Genomic DNA, 14820 nt, shown 5'->3' on the forward strand with positions numbered 1-14820 from the left:
CAGAACAATTAAAGGACTAAATATATCTACATGAGCAACAACAATGACACTCATAATAGGCAGAAATGTCTCCCAAATTTGCGAAATAGCAACAGAGAACTGATTTTTTTCAATTTAAATAACTGACATATAGTTGTGTGGATGTATTAAATTACAACATAAACGTACTGTAGGCCTTCAGCTGTACGCAATCAAATGGCAATTTATATATATATAAATTGTTGCTTATTTTAAGCACGTGTGCAGATACCAGGTGAACTATTTTAATGTGTCTAACAATGCGTAATCAAATAACATGCACATACGCCAGTTTATCCTGGTAAAAGTAGTTCAGAAGTTTCACAACACACAACAGACATAGACGCCTCAAAATATTAAATGGGATTTTTTTCTATGGCACCTCTCATGTCAAGCGCGTGTAAAACACGAACCGCGCGTAATTTATCAACAACTCTCACAGGAAGTAAACACCAGCCATACCAATACCCGGCTAATAAATGTGTTTATCATTTGGAAAATATTAAAATAAATAAATTACAACAGGACAGTACAGTTTAGGGCCCTACCTGGCGTGGATTTGTCCGATTAGAATCCCATTGTTGTTCAGTACCGGTGGGTCAAAACTTCACCAAACGATGCTCCAACTTCTAGGCAATTCGTCGCTGTTTTCTGAATGGAATAGTCGGTGGTAAAACAAAGGTTCTGGCAAACACAACTCTCACTCCAGCTATTTCAAAACGATAGGATAGTCCCGTAGCTCAATGGAAATATAAAACATACCAATGTCGCCGACGGGGTGTTGACAGGTATTCACTGCCCGGGAACAACAGTGAAGACTGTCTGATCACTCAACAGAAGAGGACAGCGCAGTGCAAGAAGCAGAGGATTCGAGCATGACACCGTCCAGCAGTGACAACCACACATGTGTAACTACTGAGGACTCTACCAACCACAGACGACACAAAACGGGGGGAGATCGAGTTACGATTGTTGTAGCCTATTTGCGCCGAGAGAACCACTGCCTCCGTAAACTTCAGTCCCCTTGACGTAAACAAAACGAGCAAAAGAAAGGCACTCTCTCACACTCTTCCGACCGCCAACGGTACAAGCAAGGTGGCTATTTTGTATTTTCAAAAGAACGGAGAGGTCTCCGGGTCTAGATATATATTGTTGTCCTGCGCGCGATGGAGCGTCTCCCCCTTCTCGCAGTCAGTCGATGTAAAGACCCAGTATTCCCCCTGCTGCGTCCAATCAGTATGTATATCTAGCACTATATGATAATAATTTAAGGGGCATCCAAGTTGCGTCGCGGTGTGATAAATGACTCCTCGACGGATGTCGAAGCAGATGAAGATGTCTGCGTTGGTACTGATTAGGCTGCACACTCAGATAATGGATTTAAGGGCTTCGATTTGGAGAGGATGGTGTATAGGCGTAGGGTTATTTGTTTAGCACAGAGCAGCTTGCAGCCTACATCAGTTGTTATGACATGTTAAGAAATGCATCATTTTGTTGTTTAATTTTACGGTCACATATTTGTAAAAGTAGGTTGCCATAATTAGGCCTGCTTAGAGATGGCATGGTAAAATGATTTGGAATTCCATCAAACAAGCAGTACTGTACCATTTTGGTGCCAGATACAGTAATAACCGATTGTGTACTTTTTCCAGCAATATTACAAGATGAAACTGAGGACAAACAGAGCATAACATTTGAACATATATTGCAGTCAGCCACCCCACTAGAAAGTAAAAAATAATGACTATAATCTGACTGTTTTTCTATTCCTGCCAACATGCAGATGCAGCCCATAGTTGCACATGTTCTTTTCCTTTGGCTTTGATACCAATGTTAATAGTCAAATGTCAGGAGGTCATGTCTGGGTCAAACAGTTGACTGAAACTGAAAATATGCACATATTTTACAGCCTTTGACATACACTAAGTGTATAAAACATTATGATCACCTGCTCTTTCCATGACGTAGACTGACCAGGTGAAATGTAGGATCCCTTATTGATGTCACTTGTTAAATCCACTTCAATCGGTGTAGATGAAGGAGAGGAGACAGGTTAAAGAAGGATGTTTAAGCCTTGAGACATGGATTGTGTATGTGTGCCATTGGGGTTCTCGGTGCAAGAGGTGTCACTACAGTACCTGGTTCGAATCCTGGCTGCATCACATCCGGCCGTGTTTGGGGGTCCCTTAGGGCGGCGCACAATTGGCCCAGCGTCATCCAGGTTTGACCGGGGTAGGCCGTCATTGTTAATAAGAATTTGTTCTTAACTGACTTGCCTCGTTAAATAAAGGTAAAATAAAAAATTCAAAGGGTGAATGGGCAACACAAAGGCTTTAAGTGTAATTTAATAGGGTATGGTAGTAGGTGCCAGGCGCACCGGTTTGAGTGTGTCAAGAACTGCAACACTGTTGGCTTTTACACGCTCAGCCGTGTGTATAAAGAATGGTCCACCACCCAAAGGACATCCAGCCAACTTGACACAACTGTGGGAAGCATTGGGGTCAACGTGGGCCAACATCCCTGTGGAACGCTTTCAACACCTTGTAGAGTCCATGCCCCAACAGGAGGCTGTTCTGAGGGCAAAAGGGGGTGCAACTAAATATTAGGAAAGTATTCCTAATGTTTTTTACACTCAGTGTATAAAGCCCACAAATATTGAATAGAGACCTCTTCTTTTTAACTGTAAAAATCAGACAAACAAGCTCAGGGGCAGAGTCATCATTTTAATAAGGGTCAAGTTAGAGTTGAAACAGTGATGTTGCAGCTGCCGTTCGGCTTTGCCACTGAGCCCCACCTCTGAGTCCACATACCCGTGTCTGTCCTTTCCTGATTTGAAAAACATTTGACTGAATCTCATGAAACTAAAAACCCTGTTGAGACAGACCTACACCCAGACACACAACCTGTTACAAGCCAAGCATAAGGGATGAACTTTTAACAAGCTTTGCCCTCGTTGCCCTCCTCTGATACCTCACCTCAGACTGAGTGCATGGCCGGTTGCCGGGCGGTTAACAAGTGCAGTAGATAGACGTCCACAGCTCAATATCCCTACTCCCTCCCTGGTTGGGGTTGGGTGGAGTGAAGTGGAAGCCGGTGGGAGGGTGGTACTGCCTTGCACCAAAACCAAAGGAAGCATGCCATGTGTTTCTGGTTGCCATGGCGGCGTGGTGGAGAGCTAGTGCATGTGAGCGTGGTGCAGTGGTCATGACATCATTTGATTGTAACATCTCAACCTCTCCCACGTCTCCTTATACGAAACATGGTCTTGCCTTGAAAGGACCCATTTCAGGTTTAAAGGTTTAAACACAGGTTGGATTCAAAGTAATGGCCGGACTGAAAATAGCCCCACCCTGCAGTGTTGAGGTGATAGGTTAAAAGGCAGGACATTATTACGCAATTTTTTTATTTATATCATTTGTTATTAAAAAAATGACAACTGGACATTATTCTGTTAAAAAAAATAACTATTTAGGGAAGCAAGGAATACAAGAGGATGCAATGTAAGGACTGTACAATATAGCCGTTAGCCCTTAACTCAAGTAATTATTTTTGCTATGAGTTATAAAAGTGTTTTCTTTTCTTGTCTTTCTCTTTATGTATTCTTCATTGAGCTGACACTCATCTGAGGGACAAACCCGAAGAAAGGACATTTCTTTGGGAAGCAGGGCATAATGGACATTGCGCTGCTACGGCTGTGTTGCCAACCACGGGCAGAACTGCGGCATAGCAGTTAGCATTTTCACAGCAGGCCCACTCAATCTGAAACGTTTGAAGCTAGTTCAATGTTTTTCACATTGATTGGGGATTTAATTCAATGCCCACTTTACCTTTGAAGTCCGTTTTTGTCTGTTTAATGGACATACTGAATGAACGATGGAAGGAAACACTAGAGCACGGTAATACAAATGCTAACCGCTATTGTGTGAATAATTTCACAACAAAACTAAAAACACCAGCATAACTAGTGGAACTAACGCAGATAGAAATAAAATATTGCAGCACGGATCCCAAAATCCGGAATTCATATCTAACGTTAATTATTTCAGAATTCTTGTCAACTTTGTTTATTTCGTTCTAGGCCAGCGCCTGTATTTCAATTATTGCTCAATTGCTCTGAGAAACCAAACAAATCATATTTAGTCTTTTCAGAGAGCACTCTATTCTCAACAAGTTACCACTATTAAAAGCCATTATCTGTAACATTGTTCTCTCTCTGGTCTAAAGCCTCACAATTATGGATATCAATCATTCCGTACACTCCGATATCAATCATTCCGTACACTCTATTCAGAATAAAAGGACACGTCCATCCACTGATTTTAACAGCCTAATCAAGAAAAAAGCGCTGTGCAATGCCGGTAAATAGACATAGATGGGCTCTGGCTGAAAGAGGAGATAGATTGATAAATACATAAGTGTGAAAGTAGAATAAAGAACCCCTGGTGTTTCAGATACGGTCCAATCACACAGAAATCATTCATACCAACTGTGAGATAGAAGACACATCAACATCATCAAAGCACTTCATCTCTCTATCCCCCTCCCTCACCTTGTTCCTCCCTCACTACCACACATTAACACACACACACACACCTGGGGGGACATTTCTGATTTTACAACCAAGAGATTGATTCCCTGTTCCCCATCACCAGACAATAAGAGATAAGTCAAACTGAGGAACAGACGGGCGGACGGACAGAGAGACACACAGTGACATGTGGAAGTGACACGTGTGCCATCGCTGATCCCAGAAGCTGTGCCTCTGGGGCTGCCCAGAACCAGGGATGGAGCAGAGCTGCCTACAGCTTGGCACAAGACCTCTGGGGCTGCCCAGAACCAGGGATGGAGCAGAGCTGCCTACAGCTTGGCACAAGACCTCTGGGGCTGCCCAGAACCAGGGATGGAGCAGAGCTGCCTACAGCTTGGCACAAGACCTCTGGGGCTGCCCAGAACCAGGGATGGAGCAGAGCTGCCTACAGCTTGGCACAAGACCTCTGGGGCCCCAGACAGGGGCAGAGACACGGCTTCACGCCTGCCTGTCCTCCTGCCCAGAATGGAGTTACTGACCATAGGTCACAGGGCAAAGACCTCGGCCTGTATTTTCAGAAAGGTAGATCAGATGCACTCAAATAAGTAACCTAAGTATATACGTACTGTTACGAACACACACAGAATGACAGTGTATTTGTAGCTGTGAGGCAGTGAGTCTGCTCTGTAACCCCTCCTCTCTTTCCCTCCTGCAGGAGCATCTTTCACATGACTGGTGAAGTGTTAGGACAAGTCAATGTCAACAGCCTCTTTTCTCTCTCTCTCTCTCTCTCTCTCTCTCTCTCTCTCTCTCTCTCTCTCTCTCTCTCTCTCTCTCTCTCTCTCTCTCTCTCTCTCTCTCTCTCTCTCTCTCTCTCCTCTCTCTCTCTCTCTCCCTCTCTCTCTCTCTCCCTCCCTCCCTCTCTCACTCTCTCCCTCTCTCACTCTCTCCCTCACCCTCTCACTCCCCCCCCTCTCTCTCACACACACTCACTCTCACACACACACACTCGCTCCCTATTTCAGTCCATCTATCTTCATCACCTCGCTCTCTTTCCCTCACCCTCAACCCTCCCTATCTATATCTCACTGCAACCTGATCTCATAGTTTCACTTCGGGATTTGACGTAATTGGATTAACGTCGATTTTTGATTTTGACCCATTAATTCCATGTGGTTACAGGGTTTAAATATAAACAACTGGTTTGCATTCAGAGTGGTTAAGTTTAGGGCTATGGTTTGGGGAAAGCATAAAACGAAAGCATTTTTAAAAATGCTCTGTCTCCATTTATATAGTGTCTCTCTGTGCTTACAAGAGCATTGTGGACTGCTGTGATGCAGCTGTCTAAAGCAGCGTGCTCTGGCTCTGAGTGTGGTGAGTTTGAGTCCAGTGGTGTCCCATCATTGTTTTGGTGAGCGCAGAGGGTGGTATGTATCGTTGTTTTGGTGCGCGCAGAGGGTGGTATGTATCATTGTTTTGGTGAGCGCAGAGGGTGGTATGTATCGTTGTTTTGGTGAGCGCAGAGGGTGGTATGTATCGTTGTTTTGGTGAGCGCAGAGGGTGGTATGTATCGTTGTTTTGGTGAACGCAGAGGGTGGTATGAGGGTGGTATGTATCGTTGTTTTGGTGAGCGCAGTGGGTGGTATGTATCATTGTTTTGGTGAGCGCAGAGGGTGGTATGTATCGTTGTTTTGGTGAGCGCAGAGGGTGGTATGTATCATTGTTTTGGTGAGCGCAGAGGGTGGTATGCATCGTTGTTTTGGTGAGCGCAGAGGGTGGTATGTATCGTTATTTTGGTGAGCGCAGAGGGTGGTATGTATCGTTGTTTTGGTGAGCGCAGAGGGTGGTATGTATCGTTGTTTTGGTGAACGCAGAGGGTGGTATGAGGGTGGTATGTATCGTTGTTTTGGTGAGCGCAGTGGGTGGTATGTATCATTGTTTTGGTGAGCGCAGAGGGTGGTATGTATCGTTGTTTTGGTGAGCGCAGAGGGTGGTATGTATCGTTGTTTTGGTGAGCGCAGAGGGTGGTATGCATCGTTGTTTTGGTGAGCGCAGAGGGTGGTATGTATCATTATTTTGGTGAGCGCAGAGGGTGGTATGTATCGTTGTTTTGGTGGGGGCAGAGGGTGGTATGAGGGTGGTATGTATTGTTGTTTTGGTGAGCACAGAGGGTGGTATGTATCGTTGTTTTGGTGGGGGCAGAGGGTGGTATGTATCGTTGTTTTGGTGAGCGCAGAGGGTGGTATGTATCGTTGTTTTGGTGGGGGCAGAGGGTGGAATGAGGATGGTATGTATTGCTGTTTTGGTGAGCGCAGAGGGTGGTATGTATTGTTGTTTTGGTGAGCGCAGAGGGTGGTATGTATTGTTGTTTTGGTGAGCGCAGAGGGTGGTATGTATTGTTGTTTTGGTGAGCGCAGAGGGTGGTATGTATTGTTGTTTTGGTGAGCGCAGAGGGTGGTATGTATTGTTGTTTTGGTGAGCGCAGAGAGTGGTATGTATTGTTGTTTTGGTGAGCGCAGAGGATGGCACGTATGGACGTCCTCAGGACATTTTCAAACGTCCGAAATCAACGTGCCTTTCTAGTGACCAGGCTGCTCTCTCACCCTCGCTCTCTCCACCGCACCTCTCTCTCACTCCACCACTCTGTCCATCCCTCTGGGCTTCAGGGTCCCCTCTTCTCCAGCCAACTCCCAACTAGGGCACACACACATGCACACGAACAACACACTCGCATGCACAGGCACACACACACACACACACACACACACACACACACACACACACACACACACACACACACACACACACACACACACACACACACACACACACACACACACACACACACACACACACACACACACACACACACACACACAAACGCAGTGCTAGCCAGATGAGCATTTCACACGGCCCATGCACACACTAATGCAGGCCAGATGGAGCGCTGCACATGCAGGATATACACTTTAACATGTACTTTAAAGTGTATGTCCTGTACTGTACATGTTAAAGTGCATGTCCTGTACTGTACATGTTAAAGTGTATATCCTGTACTGTACATGTTAAAGTGTATGTCCTGTACTGTACATGTTAAAGTGTATATCCTGTACATGTTAAAGTGTATATCCTGTACTGTACATGTTAATGTGTATATCCTGTACTGTACATGTTACTAGGTGAGCAGTACTGTTGGTTTACTGTAGGACATTATACACATTGATACTAGGTGGGCTAGGACATTATAAGCATTGATACTAGGTGAGCAGTACTGTTGGTTTACTGTAGGACATTATACACATTGATACTAGGTGGGCTGTACTGTTGGTTTACTGTAGGACATTGATACTAGGTGGGCTGTACTGTTGGTTTACTGTAGGACATTATATACATTGATACTAGGTGGGCTGTACTGTTGGTTTACTGTAGGACATTATAAGCATTGATACTAGGTGGGCTGTACTGTTGGTTTACTGTAGGACATTGATACTAGGTGGGCTGTACTGTTGGTTTACTGTAGGACATTATACACATTGATACTAGGTGGGCAGTACTGTTGGTTTACTGTAGGACATTATAAGCATTGATACTAGGTGGGCTGTACTGTTGGTTTACTGTAGGACATTATACACATTGATACTAGGTGGGCAGTACTGTTGGTTTACTGTAGGACATTATAAGCATTGATACTAGGTGGACTGTACTGTTGGTTTACTGTAGGACATTATACACATTGATACTAGGTGGACTGTACTGTTGGTTTACTGTAGGACATTATACATTGATACTAGGTGGACTGACTGTTGGTTTACTAGACATTATACACATTGTAGGTGGGCAGTACTGTTGGTTTACTGTTTACTGTAGGACATTATACACATTGATACTAGGTGGGCAGTACTGTTGGTTTACTGTAGGACATTATACACATTGATACTAGGTGGGCAGTACTGTTGTTGGTTTACATTGATACTAGGTGGACTGTACTGCTGGTTTATAGGACATTATAAGCATTGATACTAGGTGGGCTGTACTGTTGGTTTACTGTAGGACATTATACACATTGATACTAGGTGGACTGTACTGTTGGTTTACTGTAGGACATTATACACATTGATACTAGGTGGACTGTACTGCTGGTTTACTGTAGGACATTATAAGCATTGATACTAGGTGGGCTGTACTGTTGGTTTACTGTAGGACATTATACACATTGATACTAGGTGGACTGTACTGTTGGTTTACTGTAGGACATTATACACATTGATACTAGGTGTGCTTTGGGATGTCTCGAGAGAGGTTATCGACGGTGATGAATTCCTTCACTTTATTTCCCTATAGCTACATCACTTCAACAATAGGCCACCATATATTTCAGGCCTGACCTCATCTCTCCAGACATGTCCTGCTTGGTGCGAGAGAGTCTCTAGCTGTGTGCCATTTATAGGGAGGGAGGTGAGGGAACAAGGCCCAATGATTAATACTGTACCTCCCCCTCTCTCCCTTTCTCCCTCCCTCCCCCATTCTCTTCTATTCTCTCTAGTTTACCGTCTAGGTTACTGTGATCCTCCCTCTTGTCTTTAGACAATTATTGATGGGAGATGAGACACGTCAGCTCCTCTGTCCTACTCTGTGACCTCAGTATGATAGAGGGAGACAGAGCTTCTATTTTAGTTCCCATTCAAATGCTATTCCTTTTTTTTCCACCACTCTGTCTTAGTTAAGTCTTCCAGTGTTGATTTCCTTTACCCAGGATACCAGGATTACCTCCTTGACTTTACCCAGGATACCAGGATCTCCTTCTTGACTTTACCCAGGATACCAGGATCACCTCCTTGACTTTACCCAGGATACCAGGATTACCTCCTTGACTTTACCCAGGATACCAGGATCTCCTTCTTGACTTTACCCAGGATACCAGGATTACCTCCTTGACTTTACCCAGGATACCAGGATCACCTCCTTGACTTTACCCAGGATACCAGGATCACCTCCTTGACTTTACCCAGGATACCAGGATTACCTCCTTGACTTTACCCAGGATACCAGGATCACCTTCTTGACTTTACCCAGGATACCAGGATCACCTCCTTGACTTTACCCAGGATACCAGGATTACATCCTTGACTTTACCCAGGATACCAGGATCACCTCATTGACTTTACCCAGGATACCAGGATTACCTCATTGACTTTACCCAGGATACCAGGATCTCATCATTGACTTTACCCAGGATACCAGGATTACCTCCTTGACTTTACCCAGGATACCAGGATTACCTCCTTCACCCAGGGCAGCCTCCATAGAAAGAGACTGATGGAGGGGTATGGGTTAAACAAGTGGATTCAAGCTTTACATGTACTGTATAATGTATAGGGGATTTACTTATTCACATCTGTAGACTTTGAGATTGTAACATTTGTTACACGCCACGCACACACACACACACACGCACACACACACGCACACACACACACACACCTCAGCAGATTTTTTTCAAGAGTCCTGCTAATGTAATTCATACTTCAGGATGAAGGGATGGTTGGAAGGAGGGATGCTTGGGATGGAGGAAATGAAAGCGTGCTTCTGCTGCCTGGGATGTGGGGATGTGCTGAGCGCCCAGCCAGACTAAACACAGGAAATGAACTAAGGAAACACTCCCCTTTCTCTATCATACTGTACGCTCATCCCCTCATCCTCTGTTGCCCTCTTCCCTCAACTGAAGAAGGGGTTATGGACGCACACACACAAAGACACACACACACACACACACACACACACACACACACACACACACACACACACACACACACACACACACACACACACACACACACACACACACACACACACACACACACACACACACACACACACACACACACACACACACACAGCAGGCATGACAATTATATGTTTGATCAATATTTTGCGTCACGGTTTTCATCCTTGGAAAACATCCCATTTGAATCAGTCTAAGCTGTACTGCAGTATAATTGAGAGTAATGAGAGTATAATGTGAGTTCTCAGTAGGCCTCTGTGTAAAGTATGTGCTTGGAAAAACGATACACCAAGAGAGGCTATGTTGATTGTGCTAAATGGCCTGGGCTTCCATCCGTCCTCTTCAAAGTGGTGATGACAGAGATAGTCTGTATCTCTCCTGGAAACATCCCGGAAACATTATGTGCCCGATGTGCTTCTCTACATAACGACAGTAACTAAGGAGTGTTGAGAACAGCATAGACAGACAGCTGCTTAAAGGGGCAGTCGGTGATAAAATAAAAAAATAAGCTGACACTTAGTTTGGTAAACAGCTGATGGACTAGGGCTTGATGTAACCACTCTCACATTCATAAAATAGCAAATTCTGAACTAAGTTGTATTCTCCAAGAATAAACAGCTATATGCCCTTAATTTACATATCCAAAAACAGATGTACCAATCCCAGACTATAGCTTGAAACCAAAGTGATATAACTAAGCAGTGTTAGAACTGCATGGCCAGTGAGCCTCTGAAACCAAAGTGATATAACTAAGCAGTGTTTAGAACTGCATGGCCAGTGAGCCTCTGAAACCAAAGTGATATAACTAAGCAGTGTTTAGAACTGCATGGCCAGTGAGCCTCTGAAACCAAAGTGATATAACTAAGCAGTGTTAAGAACTGCATGGCCAGTGAGCCTCTGAAACCAAAGTTATATAACTAAGCAGTGTTTAGAACTGCATGGCCAGTGAGCCTCTGAAACCAAAGTGATATAACTAAGCAGTGTTAAGAACTGCATGGCCAGTGAGCCTCTGAAACCAAAGTGATATAACTAAGCAGTGTTTAGAACTGCATGGCCAGTGAGCCTCTGAAACCAAAGTGATTTAACTAAGCAGTGTTAAGAACTGCATGGCCAGTGACTGAAACCAAAATGATATAACTAAGCAGTGTTAAGAACTGCCAGTGAGCCTCTGAAACCAAAGTGATATAACTAAGCAGTGTTAAGAACTGCATGGCCAGTGAGCCTCTGAAACCAAAGTGATATAACTAAGCAGTGTTAAGAACTGCATGGCCAGTGAGCCTCTGAAACCAAAGTGATATAACTAAGCAGTGTTTAGAACTGCATGGCCAGTGAGCCTCTGAAACCAAAGTGATATTAAGCAGTGTTTAGAACTGCATGGCCAGTGAGCCTCTGAAACCAAAGTGATATAACTAAGCAGTGTTTAGAACTGCATGGCCAGTGAGCCTCTGAAACCAAAGTGATATAACTAAGCAGTGTTTAGAACTGCATGGCCAGTGAGCCTCTGAAACCAAAGTGATATAACTAAGCAGTGTTAAGAACTGCATGGCCAGTGAGCCTCTGAAACCAAAGTGATATAACTAAGCAGTGTTAAGAACTGCATGGCCAGTGAGCCTCTGAAACCAAAGTGATATAACTAAGCAGTGTTAAGAACTGCATGGCCAGTGAGCCTCTGAAACCAAAGTGATATAACTAAGCAGTGTTAAGAACTGCATGGCCAGTGAGCCTCTGAAACCAAAGTGATTTAACTAAGCAGTGTTTAGAACTGCATGGCCAGTGAGCCTCTGAAACCAAAGTGATATAACTAAGCAGTGTTAAGAACTGCATGGCCAGTGAGCCTCTGAAACCAAAGTGATATAACTAAGCAGTGTTTAGAACTGCATGGCCAGTGAGCCTCTGAAACCAAAGTGATATAACTAAGCAGTGTTAAGAACTGCATGGCCAGTGAGCCTCTGAAACCAAAGTGATATAACTAAGCAGTGTTTAGAACTGCATGGCCAGTGAGCCTCTGAAACCAAAGTGATATAACTAAGCAGTGTTTAGAACTGCATGGCCAGTGAGCCTCTGAAACCAAAGTGATATAACTAAGCAGTGTTTAGAACTGCATGGCCAGTGAGCCTCTGAAACTGTTTAGAACCAAAGTGATATAACTAAGCAGTGTTTAGAACTGCATGGAAACCAAAGTGATTTAACAGTGAGCCTCTGAAACCAAAGTGATATAACTAAGCAGTGTTTAGAACTGCATGGCCAGTGAGCCTCTGAAACCAAAGTGATATAACTAAGCAGTGTTTAGAACTGCATGGCCAGTGAGCCTCTGAAACCAAAGTGATATAACTAAGCAGTGTTTAGAACTGCATGGCCAGTGAGCCTCTGAAACCAAAGTTATATAACAAACAGTGTTTAGAACTGCATGGCCAGTGAGCCTCTAAAACCAAAGTGATATAACTAAGCAGTGTTTAGAACTGCATGGCCAGTGAGCCTCTGAAACCAAAGTGATATAACTAAGCAGTGTTTAGAACTGCATGGCCAGTGAGCCTCTGAAACCAAAGTGATATAACTAAGCAGTGTTTAGAACTGCATGGCCAGTGAGCCTCTGAAACCAAAGTGATATAACTAAGCAGTGTTAAGAACTGCATGGCCAGTGAGCCTCTGAAACCAAAGTTATATAACAAACAGTGTTTAGAACTGCATGGCCACTGAGCCTCTAAAACCAAAGTTATATAACTAAGCAGTGTTTAGAACTGCATGGCCAGTGAGCCTCTGAAACCAAAGTGATATAACTAAGCAGTGTTTAGAACTGCATGGCCAGTGAGCCTCTGAAACCAAAGTGATATAACTAAGCAGTGTTTAGAACTGCATGGCCAGTGAGCCTCTGAAACCAAAGTGATATAACTAAGCAGTGTTAAGAACTGCATGGCCAGTGAGCCTCTGAAACCAAAGTTATATAACAAACAGTGTTTAGAACTGCATGGCCACTGAGCCTCTAAAACCAAAGTTATATAACTAAGCAGTGTTTAGAACTGCATGGCCAGTGAGCCTCTGAAACCAAAGTGATATAACTAAGCAGTGTTTAGAACTGCATGGCCAGTGAGCCTCTGAAACCAAAGTGATATAACTAAGCAGTGTTTAGAACTGCATGGCCAGTGAGCCTCTGAAACCAAAGTGATATAACTAAGCAGTGTTAAGAACTGCATGGCCAGTGAGCCTCTGAAACCAAAGTTATATAACAAACAGTGTTTAGAACTGCATGGCCACTGAGCCTCTAAAACCAAAGTTATATAACTAAGCAGTGTTTAGAACTGCATGGCCAGTGAGCCTCTGAAACCAAAGTGATATAACTAAGCAGTGTTTAGAACTGCATGGCCAGTGAGCCTCTGAAACCAAAGTGATATAACTAAGCAGTGTTTAGAACTGCATGGCCAGTGAGCCTCTGAAACCAAAGTGATATAACTAAGCAGTGTTAAGAACTGCATGGCCAGTGAGCCTCTGAAACCAAAGTTATATAACAAACAGTGTTTAGAACTGCATGGCCACTGAGCCTCTAAAACCAAAGTTATATAACTAAGCAGTGTTTAGAACTGCATGGCCAGTGAGCCTCTGAAACCAAAGTGATATAACTAAGCAGTGTTTAGAACTGCATGGCCAGTGAGCCTCTGAAACCAAAGTGATATAACTAAGCAGTGTTTAGAACTGCATGGCCAGTGAGCCTCTGAAACCAAAGTTATATAACAAACAGTGTTTAGAACTGCATGGCCACTGAGCCTCTAAAACCAAAGTTATATAACAAACAGTGTTTAGAACTGCATGGCCAGTGAGCCTCTGAAACCAAAGTGTTTGTGACAATGCTGAACATCTTCACACATGATGGGAAACATGATGAACCGCTGAGCAGAAAGACTGTAATGAAACACTGCTCTGTAAAGAAAGATTCAAGGCAAAAAGGAATAGTGTGTGGTAAGAGAATCTGTTAAATGTATAGCCTGGTCCCAGATCGGTTTGTGCTATTATTCCACTACTTGCCACTCTTGCTTGGCATACAAGAAGGGGTGGAATAATCACACAAACAGATCTGGTACCTAAACGAATCAATTCCTTCAAGAAGCCAAAAACAAACTTTGAATCTTGTCAATTGTCTCACAACTCTCAACGCCCAGCTCTCAACTCTCAACGCCCAGCTCTCAACTCTCAACTCTCAACGCCCAGCTCTCAACTCTCCACGCCCAGCTCTCAACTCTTCACGCCCAGCTCTCAACTCTTCACGCCCAGCTCTCAACTCTCCACGCCCAGCTCTCAACTCTCCACGCCCAGCCCTCAACTCTCCACGCCCAGCTCTCAACTCTCAACTCTCCACGCCAACCTCTCAACTCTCCACGCCCAGCTCTCAAATCTCCATGCCCAGCTCTCAACTCTCCACGCCCAGCTCTCAACTCTCAACACCCAGCTCTCAACTCTCCACGCCCAGCTCTCAACTCTCCACGCCCAGCTCTCAACTCTC

The 14820-nt window shown here is 44.1% G+C and overlaps 2 protein-coding genes across 9 annotated transcripts in view; one reads left to right on the plus strand and one right to left on the minus strand.

The window, feature by feature from the left end:
* LOC124001108 (teneurin-3-like) overlaps positions 1–1220 on the minus strand; it is a 476023-nt gene extending 474803 nt beyond the window's left edge. For 7 of the 8 annotated variants that reach the window (XM_046307670.1, XM_046307668.1, XM_046307667.1 and 4 more), the window contains exons 1-2: positions 781–1220; positions 567–669 (exon numbers count right to left, since the gene is read on the minus strand). The gene's annotated coding sequence lies outside the window, so the exon portion shown is untranslated. Of the gene's footprint in view, positions 1–566; positions 761–780 lie in introns of those variants that run through there. The other variant, XM_046307663.1, reaches the window with a different exon arrangement.
* A 2671-nt stretch (positions 1221–3891) lies between these two features.
* Positions 3892–14820, plus strand: part of LOC124001439 (putative protein TPRXL) — an 11053-nt gene continuing 124 nt past the window's right edge. Inside the window, exons 1-3 of the mRNA XM_046308170.1 lie at positions 3892–3914; positions 4770–5128; positions 14529–14820. The exon at positions 14529–14820 is cut by the window's right edge and continues 124 nt beyond it. Coding sequence (XP_046164126.1) covers positions 3892–3914; positions 4770–5128; positions 14529–14820 — 674 coding nt within the window. The remainder of the gene's footprint in view (positions 3915–4769; positions 5129–14528) is intronic.

This window comes from Oncorhynchus gorbuscha, linkage group LG17, assembly GCF_021184085.1.
Source record: "Oncorhynchus gorbuscha isolate QuinsamMale2020 ecotype Even-year linkage group LG17, OgorEven_v1.0, whole genome shotgun sequence".
Taxonomy (NCBI): domain Eukaryota; kingdom Metazoa; phylum Chordata; class Actinopteri; order Salmoniformes; family Salmonidae; genus Oncorhynchus; species Oncorhynchus gorbuscha.